Source organism: Barbus barbus (genome assembly GCF_936440315.1).
Source record: "Barbus barbus genome assembly, chromosome: 20".
NCBI classification, from domain to species: domain Eukaryota; kingdom Metazoa; phylum Chordata; class Actinopteri; order Cypriniformes; family Cyprinidae; genus Barbus; species Barbus barbus.
In genome coordinates, this window is record NC_136748.1 from 17670052 (window position 1) to 17697569 (window position 27518).

At 37.4% G+C, this 27518-nt stretch overlaps 2 protein-coding genes across 4 annotated transcripts; one reads left to right on the forward strand and one right to left on the reverse strand.

Moving 5' to 3' along the window:
* LOC306885996 (protein FAM149B1-like) lies at window positions 1-14592 on the forward strand. 2 transcript variants are annotated; one of them, XM_079442842.1, is made up of 16 exons: window positions 1-458; window positions 796-915; window positions 1073-1220; window positions 1360-1502; window positions 2904-3017; window positions 3117-3275; window positions 3370-3548; window positions 7428-7570; window positions 8461-8529; window positions 8919-9034; window positions 9769-9993; window positions 10083-10206; window positions 10749-10874; window positions 10966-11047; window positions 11138-11275; window positions 12615-14592. In XM_079442842.1, the coding sequence occupies exons 1-16, from the start codon at window positions 412-414 to the stop codon at window positions 12680-12682; spliced, it is 2001 nt and encodes a 666-aa protein (XP_079298968.1). In that variant the 5' UTR covers window positions 1-411; the 3' UTR covers window positions 12683-14592. The 2 variants fall into 2 exon arrangements, with proteins under 2 accessions (XP_079298968.1, XP_079298969.1); XM_079442843.1 differs by lacking the exon at window positions 8461-8529.
* Window positions 14593-15615: 1023 nt separating this feature from the next.
* Window positions 15616-26591, reverse strand: LOC306885968 (protein NDNF-like). 2 transcript variants are annotated; one of them, XM_079442805.1, is made up of 5 exons: window positions 26277-26591; window positions 23256-23351; window positions 21754-21951; window positions 18971-19095; window positions 15616-17643 (listed from the first exon to the last, which is right to left on the reverse strand). In XM_079442805.1, the coding sequence occupies exons 3-5, from the start codon at window positions 21912-21914 to the stop codon at window positions 16217-16219; spliced, it is 1713 nt and encodes a 570-aa protein (XP_079298931.1). In that variant the 5' UTR covers window positions 21915-21951; window positions 23256-23351; window positions 26277-26591; the 3' UTR covers window positions 15616-16216. The 2 variants fall into 2 exon arrangements, with proteins under 2 accessions (XP_079298931.1, XP_079298932.1); XM_079442806.1 differs by lacking the exon at window positions 23256-23351 and having other exon boundaries at window positions 15622-17643; window positions 26277-26483.
* Between the last annotated feature and the right edge of the window lie 927 nt (window positions 26592-27518).

Consider the following 27518-nt stretch of genomic DNA (forward strand, 5'->3'; position numbering starts at 1 on the left):
AGAAATCAGTGCGCGCGAGCACCTTGGTCTCTATGACAGTCTTGTTATTGTTGTTCAGTAGATAATCGTGGATGGATGAAGAATACAACTGCTTTTCTCGCCATTAAACCTTTCCTAATAAATCAGTCGACGATATGGTGGAATAATCGGATTTTCGTTTTATGTTCCCGGACTCTTTACTCTCCTCCACACAAGCTTCGATAGATCAGGTTCGGCCCAGCTCAGTGCTGGATACTACACCTTTTTCCTCACAGCACAGCTGTGATCCAGTCTGTGTGGTTCCGCGTGGGTCCAACGGTTTGTGAATCATGAGAGAGCAGCGGTGGTGCAGCGGCCCGGTCCGGACACAGGAGGCTCGGAGTCGGATCACAGGCTTGATGGAGGAGATGCGCCTGTAACCGCTTCAGGAGGATGATTTCCCGATACAGCCGCCGGCCTGTATCTCACAGCCTAGAGATGTGCGTATAAATCACACAGACACGATCTCAAGCTGATCACTTAGACTGCATTTTTGGTATCTTTGTTTCATAGGTAGGCAGCTCACTAGGTTACTATGGATTGGTGTAAAGATAGATAGATAGATAGATAGATAGATAGATAGGTTATCAACCCAGTTATTTGGTAGATAGATAAATAATCAAATAGATAGATCTATGGATTGTTCTTTAGATAGATAGATAGATAGATAGATAGATAGATACTTAGATGGATAGAAGGACAGATCTATTGATTGATTGATTGATTGATTGATTTATTGATCAGTATCTCTCTTTCTCTCCCCGCTGGTTTTGGTAGTCGTGGTTTGTCCCGCAGCTGTCTGGACCAACATCCTCTCCCAGAGGCGGCAGATGATGATTCTGTGCATCCTTCCAGACTCCTGCATGATCTACAGGAGGACATGTCCTCATACAGCAGGTGAGTGACAGGAACAATGTGTGGCTGTACAGGTATGTATTAAAGGGACAGGCTTTCATCGCTGAGTATATCATGTGAATTGTCGCATAATATTCACTCTTTCCAATGTGACGTTTGAATAATCACACAATCACACTCACACTCTCTCTCTTTCTAGGTCTGAGGATTCCTCTGCATCATCCGTCAGATCAGGATGTCAGACACTCACCACAGATGACACAGCTCAGTCTTGGTCTGGTATCCATAGTTACACAGGAACTGGCATCTCTACAGAACGCAGCTCTGTCTTCTCGTGGGGCTATGATGTGAGCGATGACTTGAATTCTAAGGGGCCGTTCACACAAGATGCGTTCTTGTTATTAACTTTACACAGCGTGTTCAAAATGGGCTGCTGACAAGTTCAAATTCCTGTTTTCCCTCTTTCTTTCTCTCTTTTCCCTGTAGGAATTTGATAAAGCTGCCTCCAGGCAGGTCCAGCAGATGTTTGAAGAGATTGAAGAACTGTTGTATGAGAGGAAGTGTGAAGCACAGCTCAAAGGGCTGCAGGAAGAGTGTCAAGAGTGGGCTTCGCGATTCCCTCATCTACGGTACGCACTCGCACACACTCATATCTGTGAACATCAGTGACACCTTCGTAGTCTCTGGTTAGGGCTGCAGAATTAATCTTGTTTGAACCACGATCATGATTTTTGCATCTTTCAGTTAATTGTATATAATCGTCTGCAATATTTGCCCGCTAATTATTTATCCTGAAAACATATTTTAATTTGACATTTCCAATCTCCATTGCAATACTGAAAGCTCTATGCAGTCCTTCATGGTGCTGTTTGTGCTAAATCCTCAAGGAAACCTTCTCAGTGACAGACTGTAATAAATCCAAACTTGAATCTCAGGTTTATTGTTGGAGAATGGTTGCTGAAAAACGCACGTTGTGCTACAATACAAAGTCTTTTGTTGTTTTAATAGAAAAAAGTTAACATAATTTGGAATTTTTGGAATTTGTATTCGAGAAAAGATAACATTTTTATTGAATGAGAAATTATTTTAGATAATGTCTTATTGTATATGATAAATGTGATAAATCGAGAAATTAGATGAGGTGAAAAAAGCCTTGTGTATAAGATAACATTTTCTTGATTTGTGCTTAAGGGAAAATGCAATAATTGTGATGAAATGTAAAAAGAAATTTCTCAAGTGAGAACAGTCATGATTTACTAATTGTATCGATATGAAATCTTCAGACTTGCATAAAAAGGCTTAATATTACCTGCCATTTGAAGGTGCTGAGTACAGAAATATCAATAAAAAAAATGTTGATAGTTTTTTCACAGGATAAGAAATAAGAATTTTAATTATTAATAAAAATGATGTATGTATCAGTTTAATTTACTTATTAAAATAACAAAAACATTCAAATGGCAAAAGTTTCATTAAACTTACAGTCTGCAAATGAGTGGAAAAATATGTTCAAATACTTCATTAAATGTCAACAAAAAAAAAAATTCAAGCTTTTTTCACAAAATCTTTAGTATGGCTGTAGTAAAACACCCACAGATGTCACAGAAAACACCTGGGTCATGTTTGCATTTTCTTCTGTCAATGGCTATTATTCTAACTTGTAAATCAGGATCAGGCATTAAATAATCTCTTCACAATCATTCATGCATGAAAATTAGCTGTGAATTGAACAAATAGTTCTAACCCGGCTACGAGGAAGATAGGAATCTTGTTTTTACGGCAGTTTTTCAGGTGGTTAAGACATAAAACAAGACGACTTCAACTTACAGATGGCTGTTGAAAGAAAAAATGCTTTTGCATGCTAGAGCAAAACAGGCTCTATTTCTAGAATTAGCACCCAATTGCAGTATTGGATTTCATTTAGCAAAATGAAGTAGAAGTAGGAAAATAATTGTGATTATACGTTTAACTTTTATCATGCAGCCCAGTCTCTGGATGTTAAACCTGTTTAGGGCATTTGTGTGTGACAGGATCCTCGGAACACAGCTGGTGTGTCCTACAGATGAAGGATTCCTGTGGTACGCCACACCAACTCATGTGGCCGTCCCCTCCAGTGGCGGCCAGAGCAATGAGAAAACTAATGAGTGAGTAATCTGCAGGTTGTGGATGTGTGCTTTGTATGAAATCATTAGTCTTTTATAAAGCCTATTTTTCATGCCACTGTGCATGTGTGTGTGTGGCAGGTTGTGTGTGCTGGGTCGGAGGGCAGTTTTGTATCAGCCCACTTTGGAGGTGACCCACCCTCATGCCATGCCCAGTAGTAACAATGTAGACGAGTTGCCCAGGGTGATCGAGGCCGAGGGGCTGATAGAAGAGTATCTTGCCTTTGATTGCAGGGACCTGTGAGTATGTTTGTGTGTGACAAATAGGAGTTTATGAAACATCATTTGTCTGATATTTTTGTAGATGAATAATACTGTATGTGTGTTTATCTAGGGATGAGGAATGGGAACGCGAGTATGTGAACGGACGACAGAGGCGCTGGCTGCCCCCTGTCTCGCCTTATTGCTGTCGTCGGGAGGCAGTGCTTGATCTGCTGTTTGATGACGTGTGGCGTGAGCTCATTGGCTGGATGGAGGAGCTTGTACGTAGGCATTGGGAGGGTTTTGTGTCAGGTAGATGAATTTTCAAATACTTATAATGTGATGGTTATTTTGGGTTATGTTTAGCAAAATGGGAACTGGAACACTGGGACTACCCTTCAAAAGTTTGCGATCTGTAACATTTTTTAAAATGTTTTTGAAAGAAGTCTCTTATTCTCACAAAGGTTGCATTTAAAGACAGTAAAAACAGTAATATTGTGAAATATTATTACAATTTAAAGTATCTTTTTCCTATTTTAATATATTTTAAAAGGTGATATATTCCTGTGATTGCAAAGCTGAATTTTCAGTAGCCATTACTCACATATTTGTGGTGGTGGACGAGCTGATACCCCCCTTGCTATGTAAAGCGCCTTGAGTGCCTAGAAAAGCGCTATATAAATGTAACAAATTATTATTAATTACATATTTAGCATCACATGATTTATTATCAATCGCGAGGTGATACCCCCCTTACTATGTAAAGCGCCTTGAGTGCCTAGAAAAGCGCTATATAAATGTAACAAATTATTATTATTAATTATTATTAATTACATATTTAGCATCACATGATCCCTCAGAAATCATTCTGATATGCTGATTTAATATTATTATCAATGTTGAAAATAGAGTCATATGACGTTGCTAAAAAGAACATTATTTTGTGTATTTGGTGTAATGCAATGTGTTTATGTGGTTTAAGGTTCAAAAAACATTATTTTCCACATACTGTACATTATTGTTGCTCCTCTATGCCCCGCCTTTCTGAAGCACATCAATTTTTTCAAAGTTCGTCGTTTTGAGAAGCGATTCGTGCTCTGATTGGCCAGCTATCCAGTGCGTTGTGATTGGCCGAATACCTCAAGAGTGAGATGGAAATGTTATGCCCTTTACCGTATTATGATGCTGTGTCCCGGTGCGACGACACAAAAACAATATATAACCCATTATAAATGATTAACCCATTTGTTGCATCCAGTGGGGACATAATGACTGATTATAATGACTTATACTGTCTTTTTTTAAATAAGAAAACATACTTAGATTTGTTAGTGAGTCAGAAGCGCCAGACTGTCCTTGCAAAGTTGGAATTGCCCCACTTTATAGAAACAGCCTTTGTGCAAGCCAGCATTGTAGGCTACTCTCCCAGGTTCAGGAAATAGTCCTCCGTAGAATGCTCTGCACACACTCTAATATTTGGGTTGAACTGTTCTGGAACAGTGTTGTAAATAAAACTTTACTACTGATTTCTAGTTTTGTCCTCTCTTGGAAGCCCAAACAAAGTAGTTTCGCTTTTACAACGAAACACAGCGTCTCCAGGACATGGCGCTGGCGGCAGCAACAATACTACAGCGAGAATAATAGTTCTGCCTTCTTTCATTGCATATACGTTTGGGCGGTGTTTTGCAAATCTCCCCACACCGTGATGTAGACATGTGGGGGCGTGTTTGAATGAGCCATTTTAGGAGGGCGTGGCAGAGTCTTAACTTTGATAAAGAATATCTCTTTGGTTTTGAGACTTTAGTCTTTGCAACTTCAAGGATCTTATCTATGCACAATCTGCTTGTAACACTCCAAAGAGAATGGAAAACTTAAAATCGCATCATTTGACCCCTTTAAGATTTCAGTAAAACTTTATTTTGAGGTGTCCTTGTTACACGTTACGTACTTACTATTCTAATTACAATAAATTATGCATAATTACATGCAAGTAACCCTAAACCAAACCCTAATCCTTACCCTAACCATATAGTAAGTACATGAAGTTAATTGTTATTACTCAGTACTTAAATATGTAATTACACTGTAACAAGGACATCTTATATATCAACATTTTTAACTCAAAACTTACCTCTTTAAATCTGCTTATTAACTGTAATCCTTTCTGTTTTTATTTATTTATTTTATGTATTGGTGATTTATTGCTTGTGTTTCTGTTGTAAGGTGTCCTTGGGTGTCCTGAAAGGCGCCATTAAATAAAATGTATTATTATTATTATTATTATTATTATTATTATTATCTTAAAATAAAGTGTAGCCGAGATTTCTTGTGGATATTGTAATTTTTTTGTACATTTTGTTAGTATTCTTTGATGAATAGAAAGTTCAAAAGAACATCATCGATTTGATATTTTTGTAATACTGTAAAAGTCTTTATGATTTTGTTTTATCAATTTAATGTATCAATATACTGACCCAAAACTTTTGAATGGTAGTGTATGTTTAGCAACATTGAAATAATATGAATGTAGATTTTAATTTGGTTGTGGCAGTGAGGTTAATGCATTACATAATGCTTACGTAATCAAAATATGAACAAATTCTGATTTATATTTTTGTGCATGAAATAATATATAGAGGATAGTGCACATTATAAGGACATCACCCTGAAGGAGTTTATTTTGTGAAAATGATCAAAAGACTGTACATTTTAGGGATGCACCGATAGCACTTTTTCCGATACCGAAACTTATATTTTAGGTACTTGCCGATACCGAGTACCGATACCTGTATTTTCATTGCATTTGTAATTTAAAAACATATTGGGTACAGAAACCAAAAGAAGATGTATAATATTAGTTGGCTTAGTTCATTTAGCAAATAGATCTTTCCTTCAGTTATTTTCACACTAAATGATGGCCTTTAAAATGGATTCTACAAGTTTTTGTTACTTTCACTGTTAATTTTTTTGCTCTATGGTACATCATCTTTAATTTAATAGCATTAGAGCTACTCCATTGCAGCGGCTCAGTACTGTAAGACATTTTGCAGAAATAATGCAGGGAACCACTCATTATATATAAATCTTATAAATAAAAACTATGATGAAGCTATTTTCAGAAATATAAGTTGCGTTTTTTCTTCTGAAATGTGCTGAGAAAGGGATATTTGCTCTCTACAAGATCGCGCAACTGTGCTATCGTGCGCTCGATCCACTCAGCGTGCTTTGCTTATCAGCTCGCGCACATCAGGTATAAAGGCTTGAATATTGAACATTATATTAAATGCATACATACATACAGCGTGCTTTGCTTATCAGCTCGCGCACATCAGGTATAAAGGCTTGAATATTGAACATTATATTAAATGCATACATACATACAGTATACCTCGTAGACATCCTTAATGTATAATAACTCCATTCTGCTCTCTTTTGTTCTGTTTTCTGTGTTTCTTTGTCTGAATACGGCACTGTTCACTTCACACGTTGTGTGGTATCTGCGTTTGATATTGGAGCATTTTTATGAGTATAAGTACGAGTACAGGAGCATAGTATCGGGCACGGTGCATCCCTAGTACTTTGTACTAAAAATTGTCCTTCTAATTAGACAGCTCACCAAATCATTTAAAGGAATAGCTCACCCAAAAATAAAAATTCTGTCATTAATTACTCACCCTCATGTTGTTCCAAACCCGTAAACACAAATTAAGATATTTTTGATGAATTCCGAGAGCTCTCTGACCCTCCCATAGACAGCAAGGATACTATCATGATCAAGGACATCGTTAAAGTAATCCATGTGACATCAGTGCTTCAACCGTAATTTACGAAGCTACGAGAATACTTTTTGTGTGCAAAAAGCTACGTTTCTGGACCTTGATCCGTGGTAGGATCTTTGCTGTCTATGGGAGGGTCAGAGAGCTCTCGGTATGCATCAAAAATATTGTAATTTGTGTTCCAAAGATGAACAAAGGTCTTACAGGTTTAGAACGACATGAGGGTGAGTAATTAATGACAGAATTTTCATTTTTGGGTGAACTGTCCCTTTAAGAAATTAAATACTGATTTGAGGTGAATTTATCTTATGTGAGAGGAGACAGCAGTGATAATAGAAATAGTTTAGGGGTAATTATTCAAAACCAAGTCATGTCATGGTGAAGAATAATCTCTGAACATCTCCATGTCCATCAGATGATGAGAAGAATACCTTGGCCCTCAGTCCTGCCTGCCCGGATACCCAGAATCCTTTTCTGCTGCTGTCCAATGTCTCAACAGTGCTTCCTCCACTGTCACAGACCAGAACACAACAGCTCACAGCCAGCTTGCAGGCTCAGGTTAGTCAACTGCTTCTGTGACAGATGGATGCAACATTGATTTCATCTGAAATCCCATCTCACTGATTTCAGATATCTGTAACCCTCCTGTCCCTTGCCATCTGCTTGATGATATATTTAATTGACAGGATTCCCACGATCTTGGAAAAGTCATTGAGAATCTAAAATAATCTTGACATGTCTGTTGCGAATGGGTAGTTGACATGAAAAACTAGAGGAAAGTTGCAGTACTGCATCCAAAACTATTTGACTTTTTATACAATGCATGCAATATTAATTGTGATAACTTAAAAATGTATTTGCCACGCTACAGTACAATTTAAAATTAAGTCATAAAGGGGAAAAAATTAATAAAATTATGAAATAACCAAAAGAAACTGCACCATGTAACGTCCCTAATGCATTGATAAAATTAAAAATAAGTAAACAATACATGGACATGTTTTGCATCGAATACTGCCCCGAAAATGGATCTTTTGCTCTAAAATATTTAATCGGCTAGAAATTGCATTATAGTTATAAAATTATTATGTAAAACACTTTACCCAGAAATTGTAAACAACTGAAAGAAATGAATTTGTCTGAAACTGTGGGAATTCTGTATATATGCTTAGTCATCGAGGAGAGATCTTCACTGCTTTGTGTCCTCGCTGTCTTTACACATGTACATACTCAAAAATACAAATGCTGTATTTCACTGCTGTCAGCATTTGTCTTTCCAGCTTTTTTCCCAGGCTTTTGATTCGTTAACTTTTTACCTCCTTTTTTCTGTTTCCCTCCGTGTCCCTGTTTCTGCCTTTCTGTCCAATCATCCATCTGTCATCTGTATTCTTCCTTTCTCTTTCTATACCTCTCTATTTCTATCCCTTCCCTTCATTTTCTTTCCAAAGAGCTCAAAGTCATGGGGTTCAAAGCACAAGTCAAGACGGAAATCCAAAAAGCAGAGAAAGTCATCGACAGTATGTAACTCTACCCTGATAACACTTAAACAGAGCATCTGTGGACCAGTTTCTCTCTTTCTCCTTAACTTCAACACTCATCTTTGTTTTTTAACACACGACTCGTTGGCCACTTTTTTTAACATCCTTTTAAACTGCCTGACTTTATTTTAAGCTTGCTTTCATTTTTAATCTTGTGTAGGTGTTTATAATGCTTGTTCCCACTCTTAATTTAGTTTAGTTTTTTTTCTAGTGTCTTTTTGTCTGTTTTACACGCCATCGCATGCTGTACAGATGATGGATGTCAGATGCTGTGAATGCCATCTCCTGAGATATACAGACTTGTGCATTATATGGCAATAAAATTAACTTTTTCTCTTTCCTGCTTCTCTCTGTCTCTGTTCACACAGACCAGTCGAGTACCTGTAGGTGCAACGGTTGCTCATCACAATCTCAATGACCTCATCACGATACATGGCATTCCATTGCAGCAAAGGAACATGGGAACACTGGACCGAATAGCTCAGTATGAACATTGTAGATGAAATAAACACAACCTTTACAAACTACAAATTGTATATTTATCTCTGTAATTTAGTGTTCTGATGTTGCAGAAATTGGTCCAAACTAGAGGTCAGCTGATATAGTATTTTCCCTGTACAGTCAACAAGGTATGGGAGAAAACCCTTTAGTGCCGCCCATAGGAAAAAAACAAGCAAACATACAATATCCAGGATATATTCCAAAAGCTGTTTTATGTTTCTTAATAACACAATAAATGAAACCTTTTTAAAAATAAATCGATTGACCTCTACATAAAAATTCTAACAATATAAGAAACCTTTTTTTCTGTTTTTATTTTTAAATAAATACACTATTGTTCACTATTTTTGTTTTGTTTTTGAAAGTCTTTTATACTCACCAAGGCTGCATTTATTTGATCAAGAATACTGTAAAAGTAACAAAATTCATTTTTTTTATCAATTCATTACAAGAACCATCTTATATTTGCTTGTGGTTGTATCATTTGTTTCTGTATGCAACCAGCAAAGACAACACTTTGTTGTCTATTTATTATCTTTGTTTTGTTTTGCAGTACTTAGTCTTTGTATTCAGACCACAGACTCTGGAAGAACATCAGTTCTTTTTACGTGCTGCCATAGATTAGCAGGGCATGAAGAACGTTTTTATCTCCATGGCTTTTTTTAATGAATACCCACTATCTTTCAATAACCCTAACATTTATTTTTCTGATCACAGGGACTCCGAGGAGAAAGTGTCTCATCGTCCCGGCTCTAGTGTCATTCCCACCAGTAAACCACGGCCCCGTCGTGCACTGGAACAAAGCACCTCCTCTTTGACCCGCACCCCTCAGTCGGCACGGCGACGGAACCCACCCCCCCGCACTCTAATGCCGTTGACGTCCAGTGTAACACAGCCTATCACAACTGGCTCCATGGAAGAGGTGGTTAGAGGCACAAGATTGTAAGAGCACCATTCATTTCAACTCCTGTTCTTCTTTGTTTTCTGAAAAGCGATTCTCTTGCAATAGCGTGTGTCCGTGTGTGTTTTAGGACGACTGCCAGTGATCGTTTGGCCTCACCTCCAATGCCTCTCAGTAGAAACACACTCCTCCCTCCCATTGGCACAGGAGACGCAGACCACCCATACTCCGGACAGCACTCACGGCTTATGCAGGTGATTTTAACACACACAACCAGACATTATTAAGTTTAGTAGTTTCACGAGATGGATCGTCAATATTTTTAGTTGTTTCTGGAAGGGAAAAATACCATTTATTTGATGAAAAATACAGTAAAAATAGTCATTTTGTGAAATATTACATTTTAAATAAACAATTTTCTGTTTGAATATATTTTAAATGTAATTTATTCCTTGTAGTAGCAAAAGCTACATTTTCAGCAGGCGTTACTCCAGTCTTAAGTGTCACATGATCATTCAGAAAACATTGTAATACGCAGATTTAGTGCTCAAGAAAAATTTCTTAATATCATCAATGTTCAAAACAGCTGTGCTGCTTTAATATTTATGTAAATTTTTTTAATATTTAACAAATATTTTATGAGAAATGAGAATATGCATAAATGTAATTTTAATATAAATGTAAATTTATTACTTCATGTCAGTTAATATTTATTTTATTTCAAATAACAAAAATATATTTTTAATGGTTTTAGCGTTAGTTAACTATGATGACTCTGGTAAATGCATGTTTGTAGAAGCAGAGAGGCTCCTCGAGTCGTGCGCACAGTGCAGTGACCGACGAAGGTGTCAGTCTGCAGCCCAGAGACAAACTGCACCTGCTGGACGTGTTTTCCAGACCCAACACCACACAGACCTTTAGGGTGAATCTATACATTACATAAACTTCATCCTGATTCTCATCATGTGTTTTTATTTATGTGTGTATTGATCATGGCAAAACTATCTTTGCAGTCAGACACCCCTTATCGCCGTTCATTCACTGGAATTGACAACATCGGGCAGGGACGACCTGGCAGAGCGTCTGTTGGTGTAGGTGGGTGCATACAAACTCAATCAGACCTATAGATGAACACTATAATTCTTTAAATTGTCCCATTGACTGTGTTTGGGTGTGTGCGTGCAGATTCTCTGGGAATTGGTGTGACTGGAATCAGTTTGGGCATCAGCAGCTCCTCCTTCATAGACTCATTTTCCCATCATCCCCTTGGCCACTTCCCCATCGAGCATGAGGAGGAGCCAGATGCAAAAGCTCCACCCCCAGGTCAGTGAGAATTAGCTTTAATGAGATTTTTTGCTTGATTTTGAAAATAAAGGAACAAAATTATTAATGTACAAAAAAACATAATAGAATTTTTGTTATTAGAAACTATGGTAGATTTGTATTTCTTGAAGGAAACACTAGTACTTGCAAGGCAGGTTTCTGTTAAACTTTTTGTTCTATGTAAACTTTGTTTGCAGTGTGAATGTGGTCGATATCAAATTGATTGACAGTTAAATCGAATCAATGACAATTAAATATGCACTGCTGTTCAAATGTTTGGGGTCGGTACGATTTTTTTTATGTTTCTAAAATAAGTCTCTTATACTCCCCAAGGCTGCATTTATTTAATAGAAAATAAAGTAAAAAAATATATATTATGAAATAATATTCTGATATGAAATAATTATTTTCTGTTACAATATATTTCAAAATGTAATTTATTCCTGTGATGGAAAAGCCATTACAGTACTTCAGTCTTCAGTGTCACATTATCAATAATTGTGCTGCTTAATATTTTTATGGAAAAAAATTATTTGAAATAGAAGCATTTTGTTACAATGTTAAAGTTTTTACTGTCACTTTTGAACAGTGTACTGCGCCTTTGCTTAAAGTATTCATACCGACCCCAATAAAAACATATTGACCCTAAACTTTTGAAAGATAATGTCAATGCAAGAAAGCAGCCAAAAAACTATGCAGCATTCTAATGTTAATTATTTATAAAAACAAATTAGCACAACAGATCTTGAAATTAAGTTAGTTTGAGCAGAATTAATTGCATAAAAATGTGGAAAATAAAAATATAATAGGAATATCAGAAGCCTTGCAAACACTGTAATAAGATTTATATGCTTGGGCTCCTCAAATTTGGCCTTTCTTAGTACTTTAGATTATGAATATTACATAATTTTTTACTTTAAGAATAATGATGAAAGAGTGAAATTTAGAAAGGAAGTCATTTATTATTCTGATTTAGTATCAATTTATTATTTAACATCTATGATTAATCATTAAGTACCATGCTGTAAAAAAAAAAGTGTTAAAAGTCTAAACTTTCTCTTAAGATGGAACTTCCTAAACCTTACACAGATCTCACAGGAAATATTCCCTAAAGACTTGCAGCACATTTGTACTACAAATACCCTGAGTTTGCATTTAGAAACTCATCTTGAATATATAAGATCCTGACATGACTGGAATTAGCATAAAATGTAAAACATTTTGGTGAGAAAGCAACCACTAAGAATTTAAAAGTACCTTTAAATGCATAAACATAGTGTTCACACTTTGTCTCTCTCTCTCTCTCTCTCTCTCTCTCTCTCTCTATCACTACACCTAGTGTCTGTTCCAGCACGTTCCCACACCAGAGGCGGTTCGACGGCACGCAGTAGCAGACCAGGGCTTTAACACAAACACACAATCTCCATCACCTTCTTGAACCAAACTCACCTCAGCACTGACGCGACTTTTCTTCAGTACTGACGAACGCTTTATACGTCTGCTGGACTTTTGTATGACACGCCGTTTGGGCGTGGACTTTATTTATGACCGCTGTTGTTATTATTAGTAGTATTGTTATTCATGTTGTTGTTTGAAATTTTCTAAAACCCTATTTTTGTATATTGGACTATTCAGCTTCACACGGCTGCCAAATACAGGAAACTGTCTTTCCCTTACATCTGTAGATGTACTGTACATGCTGTACTGTATGAAGTAACTACTTTTGGTTTTCCCTAAAGACGGCTCTATGAAGCCTACATGGAGTTTCTGTACAGGTTCATTCAAGCAGGGTATTTTAAATTGCCTGGATGTTGGAGTGTTCAGGACCCTATTGGATCGTGGAACCTGCTATAGAATATTATACTATCTGTATCCTAGATGGAGGTTCCATTGTGATGCAATTCCAACCATTTCATCCACGATCATGGACAATAGGTGTGTAAGAATACTTTTTTTTAAGATTATGAAGAGTCCAAAGGGTTGTAACCCTTTGTGTCATGATTCCGTGATCATGTGATGTTCAATAACATTATAACATTCAAACTGACTCCAAGGTCTTAATCAGTGTAGAACCACCTTGACCCTGTTTTTCAGAGGGAAACACTAATACACTGAAATTGTGGAAGTACACCTGCAATACGAGAGCAGGCCGGTACAATAGTACAGCCTACATAATGATGGATGAAAAGAGGATTTCAAGTTTCAAGTTTCATTTTTTTAAAACCATTTGTTATTTAGAAAATTGAGCCTTAGTCCTGTGAGCCATACAGAACTTGGCAAGCGATGGACAGGATGGTGTTTATTAATTATTACATGTATAATTAGAAAACGCACACAAAGACTGCAGAGTTCAGGGTTTGTTCAAGTAAGTGTACTGTAAAAATCTTCTCTTTTTTGTCAGTTTAAAGTGGATTTTATAGGAACATTATAGGGAAATCTTTCATTTAGACTTTTAAATGGCCATTTGGTTCTTTTGGTGCCAGGAAATCCTTAAATATTTAACACTGACTGGTAAAGCACATTTTGACGTTCAATTTTACTGGCAGATTTTGAATGTGGCTCTTACAGGTTTGTAATGTTTATGTGGCAGCTTCACTGTAACAGCATTTATTGAAATCGTACCGACTCTAACTGAACATTTGCATTTCTCCGATTTGATTAACGTGTTGATCTCAGTGAGTGAGTATTGCTTCTAATCGACTTTTTTTCCTATCTGGAGAGTAACTGAGCTCAAAGCATGTATTATGAGTGTACAGGCCATCATAATGTTTGATGATCAGAGAGATGGATTCCTCTACAGCCATACGGAAGGGATGTCATGGGAAGACATCCCTTCATAACCCCCCAGCTTAACGCCTCCGCCTCTAAGACAGATCCAGCTATTCTTCACTCAGCTCGGCAAGGACAATCTAGAGTTGCAGAAGTTGTAGCCATATTGATTTCTAGAGTTTCTTTGTCATTCGACAGATATTTCTAGAGTTCCAGCAGACATTCTGCTGTCTGACCACTGAGTTTCATTGCTGCTGATTTGAGTGGGCAGATTTCAAGAGTCATGTCACCTGGATCAACAGACCACGCTGGTCTTTTAAACACGGATGCAGATCTTTTGCAAGCGGATGTGTTTGGTGTGGAAATATTGGTTTATCTGCTCTAAGTCTGGTGGAGATGAGTGTGTGTGTGTGTGTGTGTGTGCCTGTGTGTGTGTGGAGGTGACAGCTCTTGGCAGGTGTAGCACTGCTGTATCTATGATTCCCCCTAAATGTTTACCTCTGTAACATAAATGAGAATGGCAATTGAACAATAAAGGCAATTATTTGAATAATATGGTGTTTTTCTTTTGGTCTTTAACAGTACTGTACAATATTGTGGTTGTGTCTCAGTAAGTATACAGCTCTGAGTCAGCTTCAGTTGTTTTGTATGTTGGTTTCAAATACCTAGTTCAAAACGGGCTGAAATTAGAATAACAGTGATTCTAATCAGTTTTCATATTTTTGCTATAGCTGTTGCATGAAGAAGTGAACATTAAATCCACAATTGCCTGTACTATACATTTAAACAATTCATAAATTATAAAAAAAAAGTTTTGATGATTGTTTGGATTTTTGGTTTTGATAGCTTATATTTTTGCTAATCGACAGTAAGTCAACAGTGATTTTTTTGCAGTTTTCCCGTTTAGAGAAAGGCTATGAAAGAATTATGAAAGTATAAAATGACTGATATACAATTGAAATGATATAAGGACAGTAAACCCCTTGCACACACACATTATTTACCATTACAATTTACCATAAAAAAAATTATCTCTTACACCATCCTCATCAAACCTGAAAGCTGTATTTTTCTCTTTTGTAGAATGCAATGAATTTTGAATTAACTAGCCAATGTTCAGAATATGTTAGATCATAATGATCTAACCTGTAGAAGTACTAACTAAACAAATATTTTTAGTGACTGAAAATTCCAATCACTACTTCAAAATCCCCACTTCTGTTTTTAGGACATCCAGCAGCCGTTCAGGGTTTGTTCCTACTTTGGACGGCAGAGGGAGTCCCTGGAGCACTTTTGATGTCTGGGACTGCAGCATCCAAAGTTCGTCGTAAATATTTTTAATATTTAATAAGAGCTCGCAATGTTTGTTATTTGTATAATCAGTATTATTAATACTAAGACTTTCTTACTGTCACAGTGGTAACATTTGTGTACCTGTTTGCTATAACATCTCTACACTGAATCACTTTTACATGTATAGCCTAAATTTAGTAAATTTTATATTCAGGAACACGAACAGCCATATTGCCCTGGACTAATGTCAAAGCGTGAGACATCTACAGATAATTTTCATGTCTGATTGGTAACTGTGTTTTTATTAGTGCAACAATCACATCACAGACAACGAAGCGAACTGCTAACTTGTTTTTCCCTGCTGCATGCTTTAGCAGAGCATAATCAACACAATGTCTTCACACGGCTCTTTCGCTCTCTCTCGCCCTTCCCTCACTTGGTGTCTTTCTGATACTGGTGGCAGATTGAGAGATCTGATACAGCTCTGGTTAGCACTGGTGCTCAAAGCCCTCCGGCTGTTTCTCTTGCATATTTTGGCACGGTCCTCTTTTGTGTAAGCGTTTTTGTTATTCAGACACTCAATACTGTATAATTAACAATAGAGACGGCACCACACACAACACAAACATTAATACGGGAATATCGTAAAAGTAAATTTGATTTTGCTGGTGTGAGCTTGGTCTCACCTCTCGGTATTTTGTGTGTCTGTGTGTTGGCATAATTATGTGTTTATGTCTTTCAGTGGTCACGTTCGACCTCCACTGCACCAGATCAAAGCCCCCCCATAGTTCCCTCTCTGGCCTTACAATGGCTTCCCTGTGGCGTAATGTCTCTCCATTGAGTCCTTCTCCACTGAGAGCAAGATTCTGAGATGTCCACTCAACATTCACTTCTGGTTCTCACCGTCTTGCTGTGGTACTTAATTGGAAGTCCCCAGCGTCTCATAAGATAAACGTCGAACACATATAGCATCCCTGGTTCCAGTTCACCGATCACCGCTGTTGTGACCGCCCGACGTGGGTTCAACTCCTGGAAATACTTACAGAGGACTCTCTCATTTGCAGGACGGGATTCTGGGTTGATGCAACGATCTGTCGAGGTGTGTTTGCTGTCAAGTGGGATCTGCCTCCGATAAACGCAATAGAGACTCCGCTCTTCGGTCCCCATCCAGGCCAGGGTGACGGAGTTGCATGTCCGCAACTTGTTGAAAGACTTCATCTGTAGTGTTGTGGGAAATACCGGCACGGCTCGGCGATGGTATGCCGATGACACCTGCATTTTGAGACAGAACTTGGACTTGCTGGAATCGCCATTAGGGATCGTCGATGAGGAACCTAGAGCCAAGGCCTGGAGCTGGATGAGGTACGATGGGGCACCATGCAACCATATCTGGGCAAGCTGATGTCCCACCTCTTGAGATGTCAAAGTCTGTCCTTTACTGGAGACGGTGACCTTGACTTTACTAGTGCTGTTGCAGGTGTGCAAGGTAAGGAGGCCATTTTGTTGCCACCCACGAGGTTTAAATCGGAACTGATCCCCCTGTAGACTGCTTGCGTCTCCACTCAGGGTGACCCATTTTACCTGGCCTTCCCGTAAGGATATGACAGCAGGACGAGCCTCCTCGTGCGTGCGGGCGAAAGTGCCGGTGTAGGCCACACTCGTGCCGTTAACCCTGTCCACTACGAAGACGTCAAAGTAGTACTGTGTATCCGGAAGCAGGTCTGAAACTGTGCACACGCTTTCGATGTCCCTGCACACACATCCAGGGTCCTCAAACTTGTCAGTCGTGGATGATTCACGATTCTCGAGGGCATCCGGCTCCCGCCACCACCAGTCTTTAAGCGTTGCCCACACAATCTCCTTGCTTTGTTTGTCCCTCCTCTGTCTCTTCTGCACGCTCTGTATCTCCTTTCGGATTCCCTCGCGAGCAGCGCAAAGACTTCTATAGTTGTGTTTGTGGTTGACTAAGACACAATATTCGTGATGTGGCCCGTGACCATCTTTAACAACTACGGATGAGCTCGGAGCCCAGTTTAAGGAGACACTGGTCATGCCCACCCCCAGCGTGTGTACTCTGGGGTCCGACGGCAGCTCCGGGAAAGCCCCCGAGGGACCAGGACCTTCGTGGAGGTATGCCGACACCTGCGTGTCCTGTTCGTTTGATTTTAGCCGTAGGATGTAGATGGACGCCGGAGCGTAGGCAGGACCGGTGTAGGTGTCTACAGCATTGCCGGTGTAGGAGTAAATCTTAACCTCTCTTCCAGAACCTCTCCACCAAACCTCTGGCATGCTCTTCTTCAAGCTCCCTGCAGAAACGAAGTATTTCAGATCAAGATCAAGCATATTCAAAAGACGGCTCTAATCAAAAGAGAGCTAAAAACATTTGGGCGGCATGCACGGATAAGCCTGTTTTTCATGCAAACCATCATTACTTTTGTCGGCACACTTTTAGAGGGAATGTTTGGTAATCAAAGTGAATAATTTAAAGGTGTAGATGGGGACCCCTGAGTTCACTGAGTCTAAATTATTTATATGTCACTTTATGAAAGCAGACTACAGAAATGTAGTCACCATAAAACGCAATGCAAAATCAAATCATCTAGTACTTGATTATTCTAGTACTGTTAGACACATGAAGCAGATGTGTCTTCCAAATATTAATAAACATACTTACTAATTGTGAGATGCTTTTTGAAACACAAAGGATTTAACTGTCTAGCGTTATGAATGAAAAATATGAATTTAGTTTATAATGTCAGTTGGTAACATTACATTAAGGTTTAATGTTAACATTAGTTAATGCATTAGGAATTGTGAACTAGGGTTTATTAATATTGATGGTTAATTTTACACATACAAGATACATACATTTTTAACATTTATATAGCATGCACAAATTTAAGTTAACAATGAACAACAATATATTTATAATTACAATTAAATGAATAGTTCACCCAAAAATGAGAACTTAATTTACTCCCTCTCATGCCATTTTAATACTGTACGACTTTTTTCAAAATATTTAATTTAATGTTCCACAGAAAAAAAAAGTCATACAGGTTTGGAACAGTTTGGAGTAAATGATAATAGAATTTTCATTTAGCTAGATTAAAAAATGCTATACCTTTTTTACTTTGTAAGCTCACAGTACCTAATTCATAAAGTAATGTTAACAAACAGACTCTTTTTGTAAAATGCTACTAAAAATTTAAACTAGAAACACGTCAATGTTTATCCATCCAGACTATGCTTGCATATGTTGTATCTCTTTGTTTCTGTTTGAAAATGTTTTTCTTTCTTGTCTTCTCTCTGTCAGGGAAACAGCCTTGAGATTTGGAGATGGATAAGAGGAGAATCTTCTGTCCACAGAGGCCCTAAAGCAACACAACAGCAGTTTTACACCTGCTAATTAAATCAGTGAGCCTCAAGCGACTGCTTCGCTTCTTCATTAAAGCCTCTGAAGGGATGTAACCCGTCCGCCCTTTGGATATAAAATCCCTGAGTTGTCTGTTATCCCTGGTTAGGTCTATGCCAGCCCTCCCCAAACACAAACACACATACACATGAATGCACAAATATACCTTCAAGCAGACACAAGTCCATGAATAAGCATACATACACACACAAACTCACAGTGTGCTTTCTTAGGCGGTTTATCCTTCAGGGTCCGAACAGCCAAGCTCCATTCGATGGGCACTGCACAGGGGCTCACAGTAACGGACAGCAAATCGGCTTTCTTCTTTAGCGTGAAATACAATCTGAAACACAGATCAGTATCTGTATGTATTAGACACAGCAAATATGATTTTTTTGGTCTAATTATTCATGAGAGCATATTTTTATATTCCATAAATTAATCATTAATCATAAATTAATCGGTCTAACAGTCTCCTTTAACAATATGCACCAGCCAAATTGTGTCTCATTAAGTAAATCTAATTCATTCTATTTGTATTCTTCATTTTTTTTAAACAAAAAAACATGTAACTGTGACTTAATATCTCCTGAGATTTTGGGCCAGTTGCATAAACATAGCCACTATGTTATGACTGTGTCTTAAGAACTATTTGTTTTTTGGATTCAAATTAAACCAACCTATATTTTTCTGTAACTGATTTTAAAAAGTTATGACCAGTCTTGAAGAAAAAAATAGATGCCTAACTTTTTAAGACTAGTCTAAGCAGTTTATGCTGGTCCTTTGTATCTCACAATGTGGCCTATTTTATTTTTTACTGTAAAGCAGAAATAGTCTTTCCTAAAAGACCCTCTATCGAAATCAAGCTGCAAAAATATCTTGTTACAAAATCATTGGATTTCTAACATCAGAAACCCAAAGACTTTAACACACGAATGCCCACATTTATGAATAAATGCCTTCTGTGTTCAGAAACTTGACCCACTCAGTCATATTATTATTTCTAAATACCATAGTAAAGATAAGAGTAAAATATAGGAATGTCCAGCCAACCTTGTGCTGTTCCTTGTTCTGAATATCATCATTCAGAAGGATCTCAACATTAGAAATGAGTGGTTGAAGTTTTTTTTTTTCAACAAAGTCCCTGATCATTTTACAAACTTTACTGTTTGAGTGAAATTGCACTGTATTGTGAACATTTGACATCTATATTATAACTGCCAGTAAATACACTTGTGAAAAGAAGGCTTATGTGAAGAGAGCATTTATTTTAAAGGAATAGTTTGCCCCCCCAAAAAATTTGTTTTTGCAACCATTGAAAATTATTTCAATGGTTGCCAAAAGTGTTCGGTTACCAGCATTCTTCAAAATATCTTCTTTCGTGTTCCACAGAAGAAAGAAATGCATACATGTTTGGAACAATGTGTGTGAGGAAATGATGACAGAAGTTTCATTTTTGGGTGAACTATCCCTTGAAATATAAGCGTCAGAGAGAGGGTGAAAAAAGTGGTTAATAAAAACTAAATGATGACTGTTTTGAAACAAAACAATGCACTAATATTATTTAAAAGGACCTCAGGGGAAAAACATCTAATGCTAAAAAGCAATGACTCCAGAATGACTGATCTCTGATAAGCTCCTATCGATCCATCGCCATTGTTTAGATATGCATCTTCACAAACCCTAATGTTTACAGATCACAGCTGATGCCAGGTGCAGCATCACTGTAGCATGCTTCGCTCAGGCAGGAAACACATTCACTCCCCCTCCATGAATAACATCACACTGGGCAGAATCTGGTGAACCTTCCTCGGTGCATTCTGGTAACACCAGCCATTTGGCAACAGCCACTTCCTCTGACCTTGAAACCCTGCTAGTGTGGCTGCCTTCAGTCAATGGTTTTCTGCATCTTCAACTGTTCATTATATTATTGCTATGGAAATAGTCAGACATTAGATTTAAGACTCAGCGTTTGTTTAATGTGATTTGGATCTCTTATTTGCATGCCGCTGGCACACCGGCTTGGCAGATTATCATAATATTGATTTCATTCTTCTAGTAATCAGGTTTAACTTTGACCTTGACAACAAAACAAAGGGTCATAGTTTTAGTTTGAGTGATTGCTTGCAGGTACACTTCAGGTGTGTCCATCCCTTACCCTTTTAATGCAATTTTTAGTAAGAGTCCTGTGTGGAAAGTACAGTTACAGTCTTTTAATAGATTAATTAATTTGATTTATGATCAGCAGCTCCTGCCCTGCGGCTGTGCATTCAAACTCATTCTGTTCTTCTCTCTTTCTCTCGTTCTCGCGCTCAGTCTGAAGCCTGACACCACCTCTGTTACGGGTGAGGGAGCAGTTCTCACTGTGATTCTCACAGGCTAGTGTTGCTAATGGAAAAAGAAAGCTGCAATTTAAGCTGCTTGAATTCAATGGGTTTGATAGAGAGGAAACTGGGAAATCTGTAGCATGATTTTAAGCCCATTAATAAGAATCAAACAGATAGGAGGAAATAATTGACCCATCATTGATTTTCAGAATGTCACAAAAAGAGTTTGCGTTGCTGGTAAAATGCAGCTTAATGTCTTTTCTACATACTGTTTACAAGAAAATATTGTAATATAAAGTGGTGACCAAAATTATTAGAACACTAGTATTATCACCAGCTAGAAAATTATTTTAAGTCAGTTATTTCTATCTTTTGCTATAGTGTGTCATTGGGAAATATCAGTTTACATTTCCAAACATTAATTTTACCGTTAATTGTAATAATCCAGTGAGATTTTTGTTTGCACACGGAGTCTGACAACAGCCAGTGCTCCACACAGAGATCTGATCTCATTATCATCTAGTCTGTCTGGAATGACATGAAGAAACAGAACCAACAGAGACAGACTAAATCCAGAAGACCTGTGGCAACATCTACCGTTTTTGTGTACCTGCCTCTTATTGGATAAATTCTTTATTGTCTTTTTTAGCCTGGGTGTCTAGTGTTTCTTTTACCTGCGAGTGCGTCCTTTAGGCAGATGTACTGGTATGACCCTGTTTTCACTCAGCCATGTTGTGGGGTGTAAAGTCACTTCATTTTCAGGTGCCAGGGTATGGATGGTGGTGGGACCAGAAAAGAGGGCCATGGCAAGGCAGAGACACAAGGAGAAAGCCATCCTCGTCCAACGCAAATGGCCACACACTTACACTTGCCTGGAAAACAGAGAATGTCAGTTTTAAACAAGAGGTAAGAGTTTTTATAATGATTTTTCTTTCAACAATTTTTGATAGAATATTTCACAAAAAATCAGAAGGATGACATTAAAGGACAATGATGCTTTTCTTAACTTTTTAATTTTATAGAGCTACTGGGGTCGGCGCTCCCTTCATAAAGACATCTGAATTCTCATTTTTATAGTATATACTATAAAATGTACTAAATATCATTAAGACCTTACATATACTGTATACATATACGTCTACGGTCAGTGTTTTAAATGTTAACTGTATGCACCAAGGGTCTCAGAGTAACGCAATTTAAATTCTCTGTATGTATGTGTGCCGTACATGTGGAAGAATTGACAATAAAGTAGACTTCACTTGACCTTCAAGGATTTGTTTACTTGAAGTATGCGCTTGAGTTCTGAGCATTTACTACATGTGCCATGTTGCACTGTCCATTGACCTTTATGTTCGTGACCTTTGACCCATGACATACTAACAACAACACTGTAAGAAAAAAATGTGCAAACTGAGGTATAATTTTTGAGAGTGAAAAATAATAATTTACCTATAGACATTGTCTCACAAGTACAATAAAAAAAAGTTTTTTTGACAAAATACTGTTGATATTCATCATTTGTAAGTCATTTTGGGGGAAAAAAAGCTTTACATGTTTTTTGGTATAGCACTTGAAATAAGACATCCATCTCACAGACTGTCTGCCATTTTTATTTTTTAACATTTAGAAACTGATGGTCCACTGGTTGCACACTTCACAATCTCTGCAGATGCAGTATGTCTATGTCGTTCAGATATTGTTCGCCTACCACTCTTTTACTCATTTGACATACTTCCATTTGCATACTATTTATTACAAAAAAATGCATAAGCGTACAGACTGTAGTGAAAAGTTGATTTACCATATCTTGTCAGTCAGTCCATCTATTTAGATTACAAACGGCTCATGCTTTGCCTTATGAAAGCTCCAAGACAAATGAGGACATCTGGAAGTTTCAAAGGAGCTGATAATTCAGCAGAATTTTGACTTTATCTCATTTCACAAAATGTAAATCCATCATACTTGAAACATCTGCCTTGTCCTTGATGTGAAAGCTGGAGATAAACTGCCAACTTTCAATTAAAATTAAGATTAAAATCTTCTAAAACCTGTCAAAATCCAACTCTGGCGGCTGAAACTCACATTCCCGGGCTAAATCCTGGGAAGATCTGCACTCGGGGCAGATGTGTTAGATGACAGTGCTGTTATTTATCTCCCAAGGTGCTGACAAACTCACTTGTGTTTCTACCGACATTCAGCACAAAGGTTATTCATTACGGCTGACAAGCGAAGAACAGAGCTATCAGTCAATCAGTTGATTCTCACACTCCATCTGTTGTGAGAGAGAGAGGGAGAGGGAGAGAAAGTTAGCCTCATCCCAGCCGATGATTCATTGATAGCAGGAAACATTTGCCTTTATTCAGAGAGAATTATTTATATGAGCAAAGAAAATGTGCTATCCGCTAACACTCAGTGCTCTCTGCTTTGACACTCCTCACAGAGACGAGAGCGGCACTTCAGCGATGCTTGAATCCATGTCTCTATTTTTAACAGGCGACATCATATTGGTTTACCGTGGAAATATAATTCAACTCCACTCATTATGTACGAACTGCAGGCTGCTTTGGTTGTATAAAAATCCATCGACAAAAAGAACAAACCCGACCAAAACAGCACCTGGGGGTAATCTGAACAGCGCTGAGCGGCGTCTGTGGGGGAGAGCTGAGCAAGTTTGAAACTCTCAGATGTTCAATCAGTGTTTATCTGCAGCTGATGGGCCCAGTGATGTGAGTTCACGTCCCCAGGGAGAGAGAGGCTGCGATCAAAGCCGTCCTGCTGAAAAGTGTCCCCATTACAACACGCATGGTTGTCGCTGGGGAAACGTTGCCCCGTGGATCAGATGACAGACGGTGGAGTAAACGCGCATGAGACGCATCACCCAACCTCTGCTCTGATTATGACTGCTGAACAGGCCCTCATTAGAGACAGAGGAGAAGAAGGATGGAGGGGGTGGAAAAGAAGGATGCAAGGAAAGTGTGAAGGGAGGAGAGAGAGAGAGAGAGAGAGAGAGTGAGATGGGAGCAGGAAAATGTCCAGGAAGATGAAGAGAGGGATTAAGAAAGGTGAAAAAAAGACAGTGAAGGTGAGAAAGAGAGAAAAAAATGAGGTAAAAGGGAGAGTGAAGGAGGGAGGAGCCGAACAAGGGCGTAGGAGGTGAGAGAGAAAGACGGGAGGAGGAAGGGATGGAAGGAAGTGTAGAAGAAAAATGGAAGACAAAATTGGCACGTCCACATAAATACACGAAAAAGAGCTGGATAGATGGTCATAAAACCTCCGGGTGAGTGAACCCAATGTTAGGGTTAAATATCCTCCCAAAATCAAATGAGGAAGAATTTTGCAATAAGAAAAAAAAAAGGTTTTACTTTCTTTTTTTTTTGCATTGGAAAATGGTCATGTCATTTTCTTCCAAAATTCTTATTATTGTAATACAATGCAATAAATTAAAAAATATATATTTTTAATTAATTTCAAAAAGCATAATATATATCATTCTTAAATGGAATCATATATTTTGGGCCTACATGTTTTTTTAATTATTGAATTATTGAAATAATTTTCAATTATTGAAATATTTATATCATTAAATACTTAGGCCTATTTGAAAGTATTCACTCACAATGGTAGTGTTTGCCGTATTTCATTTAATATGAATTAAAAAAAAAAAAGTTTAATAAACAACAACTTTATTGCAGTAATGAGAACTGGCTTTGAGAATAATAGGAGTAGGATGCCTAGACACGTCATGGTAATGAGAATGTGGGGGGAATGTGCTTAATTAAAAATAGCCTAATTTCATAATGCAAAAATATGAATGGTCCTGAATATGATTCTGTATGCAAAGTATAATTTTTGATGTTTTTCCTTTTGATTTCCCATGTTTTTATAGTACACAGTCAGTCCGTTCAGTAAATCTCAACCCAATTTTATTTCTCTCTTTATCTCTCAATCTCTGTTTACTGTGTTCGGTGAGCTCGTATTACTGTACACACTCTCTCTCTCGCTCTCGATTTGTTGGAGAGCTTGTTGATGGCGTTGGTGGCTGTGGTGTCATGTGACACATGCTCTTTGCAGGGGTCCTGACTGCTCCCAGGGGAGCCAGATATAAAGAGAGAGAGAGAGAAAAGGGAGAGAGCTGGAAAAGAGAGAAGGAAAGACAGAAAAGGACTCCAAACTTGAATGGTATAGAATGAAAACTGAGAACTCATGCAAAGATGTGGGCCGTAGGGGGTAAATAGACAGAGATGGGCTCAGACGGAAAGAAAAAGGGTTTAGTGAAAGACTGAGGGAGATTGTGGACAGAGCAGAAACATATTATGGTCATGAACTCAGGATCTAATTGTCGACTTCAAAAAGTCAAGTATCACTAATTGCTTTGTCTTTCTTTCCTTGCAGTCTCTGTCTCATTTTTAAAATTTTACAATATTTACAGAGGATATGTTATCATAAAATTGAACAAAATTACATTTTTAATATTTTTATAAATGTTTATAAATTTTACATTTTTATATTATAATTTTAGATTTTAAATTCAAGATTTGAATGTTGTCATATTTATTTAAATATGATTTTTTTTTTATATTATGTTTTGAGATTTTGTAATATTTTAATAAAAAATGTAATGTTATCAGATTTATTCAAATATTTTATATTACGTTTTTAAATTTTATATTATTTTTTTTAATGTAAGATTTCAATGTTATCAGATATACACGATAAATACAAAAAAAACATTTAAAAACAAAACAAAACTCTCTCTCTTGCTGACACCATGACTATTGTTATTTTTAGATTCAGTTGGAGTTTCATCCACACTATGAGTGTGTTAGCCCTGATCTGGATTTCCCTGAAACTGAACCACCGTCCCAAACCACAGACTATCTCACTGCTGTACTTATGGGCTATTTAGTGGTCAAAGAGACATGAGTAAAGACACACGCATATAGAGAGAGAGGATGATCCCAGTCTCATGTAACAAAGTGATAGGGCAAAGTAAATAGAGATTGAAGAAAAAGGTCTCTCATATTACTAAACATTTATACTTTTTTTCTACAAAGCAACCTGCATTCAAAATTTACAATATATTACTTTGTGTTTTCACAGAGAATTGAACCCATGACTTTAACGTTGCTAGCACCATGCTCTACTAGCTGAATCCCTGACATGTAATCACAGACACACAAACATGCAATGTACTTACCTCTGCCAGCGCTCAGGACGTTCACTCTGAAGAAAGAAGGCAGGAGAGGTGAAGAAGAGCAGAAGTAAACGGGTCTGATGTCTTCTGCACTGGTGCTCAGAGTCACAGAAACTCCCCTGTCCTGCTGGAGTCCTGAGGATAGAGGGAAAGAAAGAAAAAAAGAAAAGCCCTCCCACCCTTCTCCTCTCCTCTTTCTCCCTTATCCTCTCTCTTCTCTCGTTTCCTCTCCTTTTCTCTCCTCTCTTCTCTCCCCCGATCCAGATTGGTGCAGTCTGATAACTGAGGCGCGCTAGTCAAACAGACACATGCTCGTGTGGACTGTGTGTATGTGTGAGAGAGAAGAGATAGATGATGGATAGAAGGATGGAGAAAGTGTCTTGGTGAGTGCTGTCGTTGCAAGAGGGGTGTGTGTGTGTGGAGTAATTGCAGAGAGAATTGGGGAGGGTGTTTGGAGACGTGTGTGTGTTTTTGAAGATTACATAGGGATGTGTTAACTATATTTGGGGACCCACATCAAAGATAATTTCCATTAATTCTCATAGAAACCCAAACCATAAACATCTTCATTACAAACAGTAAAATAATTTATATTCTTTTAGATTTCTTGTTATTTTAATTTGTCCCAAAATTGTCATTACCAGAATGCAGAAAAATCTCTTTAATATTAAAAACAAACAAACAAAAAAACAACAACAAATGGTTAAATCATAGTTTAAATTTTAAATTGTCAATAAAAATCAACTTTATTAATCCAAGGGACAATTAGCAGGCTTTAGTAAAACACAATCACATACACATTAAAGACATGTCTGAATAAATTACATTCTTAAAAAAATAAAAATAAAAAACAACTGTATTTCATTTATGGTAACAATCATTGACAATAATGGGAACTGGGTGTACAAAAAAAGTCCTCTTATTAGCCGTTTCACCTATATGCAAATCTAATATATGTAAATATATTACATTTCCATATAGGAAACATATTGTCATATGAAATAAAAATATATGAAACCTGCTAGAAATTGGAACAAATTAATATAAAAAAAATATATATATAGCCCATACAAAATGTAATATGTATGTATATGTAATACATTTTTACATGTATATATCCATTATAAAATCTGTCAATATATGTTGATATTATATAAGTAAATATAAAAAATAGACATGCATTAAAATTATTACAAATTATGTATAAAATTACAGTCAACTTATATCTTCATATACCAATAGAAT

Coding starts and splice junctions, on each gene's coding strand:
- LOC306885996 (XM_079442842.1), top strand. CDS start 412: ATGATTTCCCGATACAGCCGCCGGCCTGTATCTCACAGCCTAGAGAT. Junction 1,221..1,359: donor TCTTCTCGTGGGGCTATGAT/GTGAGCGATGAC, acceptor TTTTCCCTGTAG/GAATTTGATAAAGCTGCCTC. Junction 8,530..8,918: donor AGCAGAGAAAGTCATCGACA/GTATGTAACTCT, acceptor CTGTTCACACAG/ACCAGTCGAGTACCTGTAGG.
- LOC306885968 (XM_079442805.1), bottom strand. CDS start 21,914: ATGGCTTTCTCCTTGTGTCTCTGCCTTGCCATGGCCCTCTTTTCTGGT. Junction 19,096..21,753: donor CCTAAAGGACGCACTCGCAG/GTAAAAGAAACA, acceptor TCTGTGTTTCAG/ATTGTATTTCACGCTAAAGA. Junction 17,644..18,970: donor ACCGCCTAAGAAAGCACACT/GTGAGTTTGTGT, acceptor TCGTTTCTGCAG/GGAGCTTGAAGAAGAGCATG.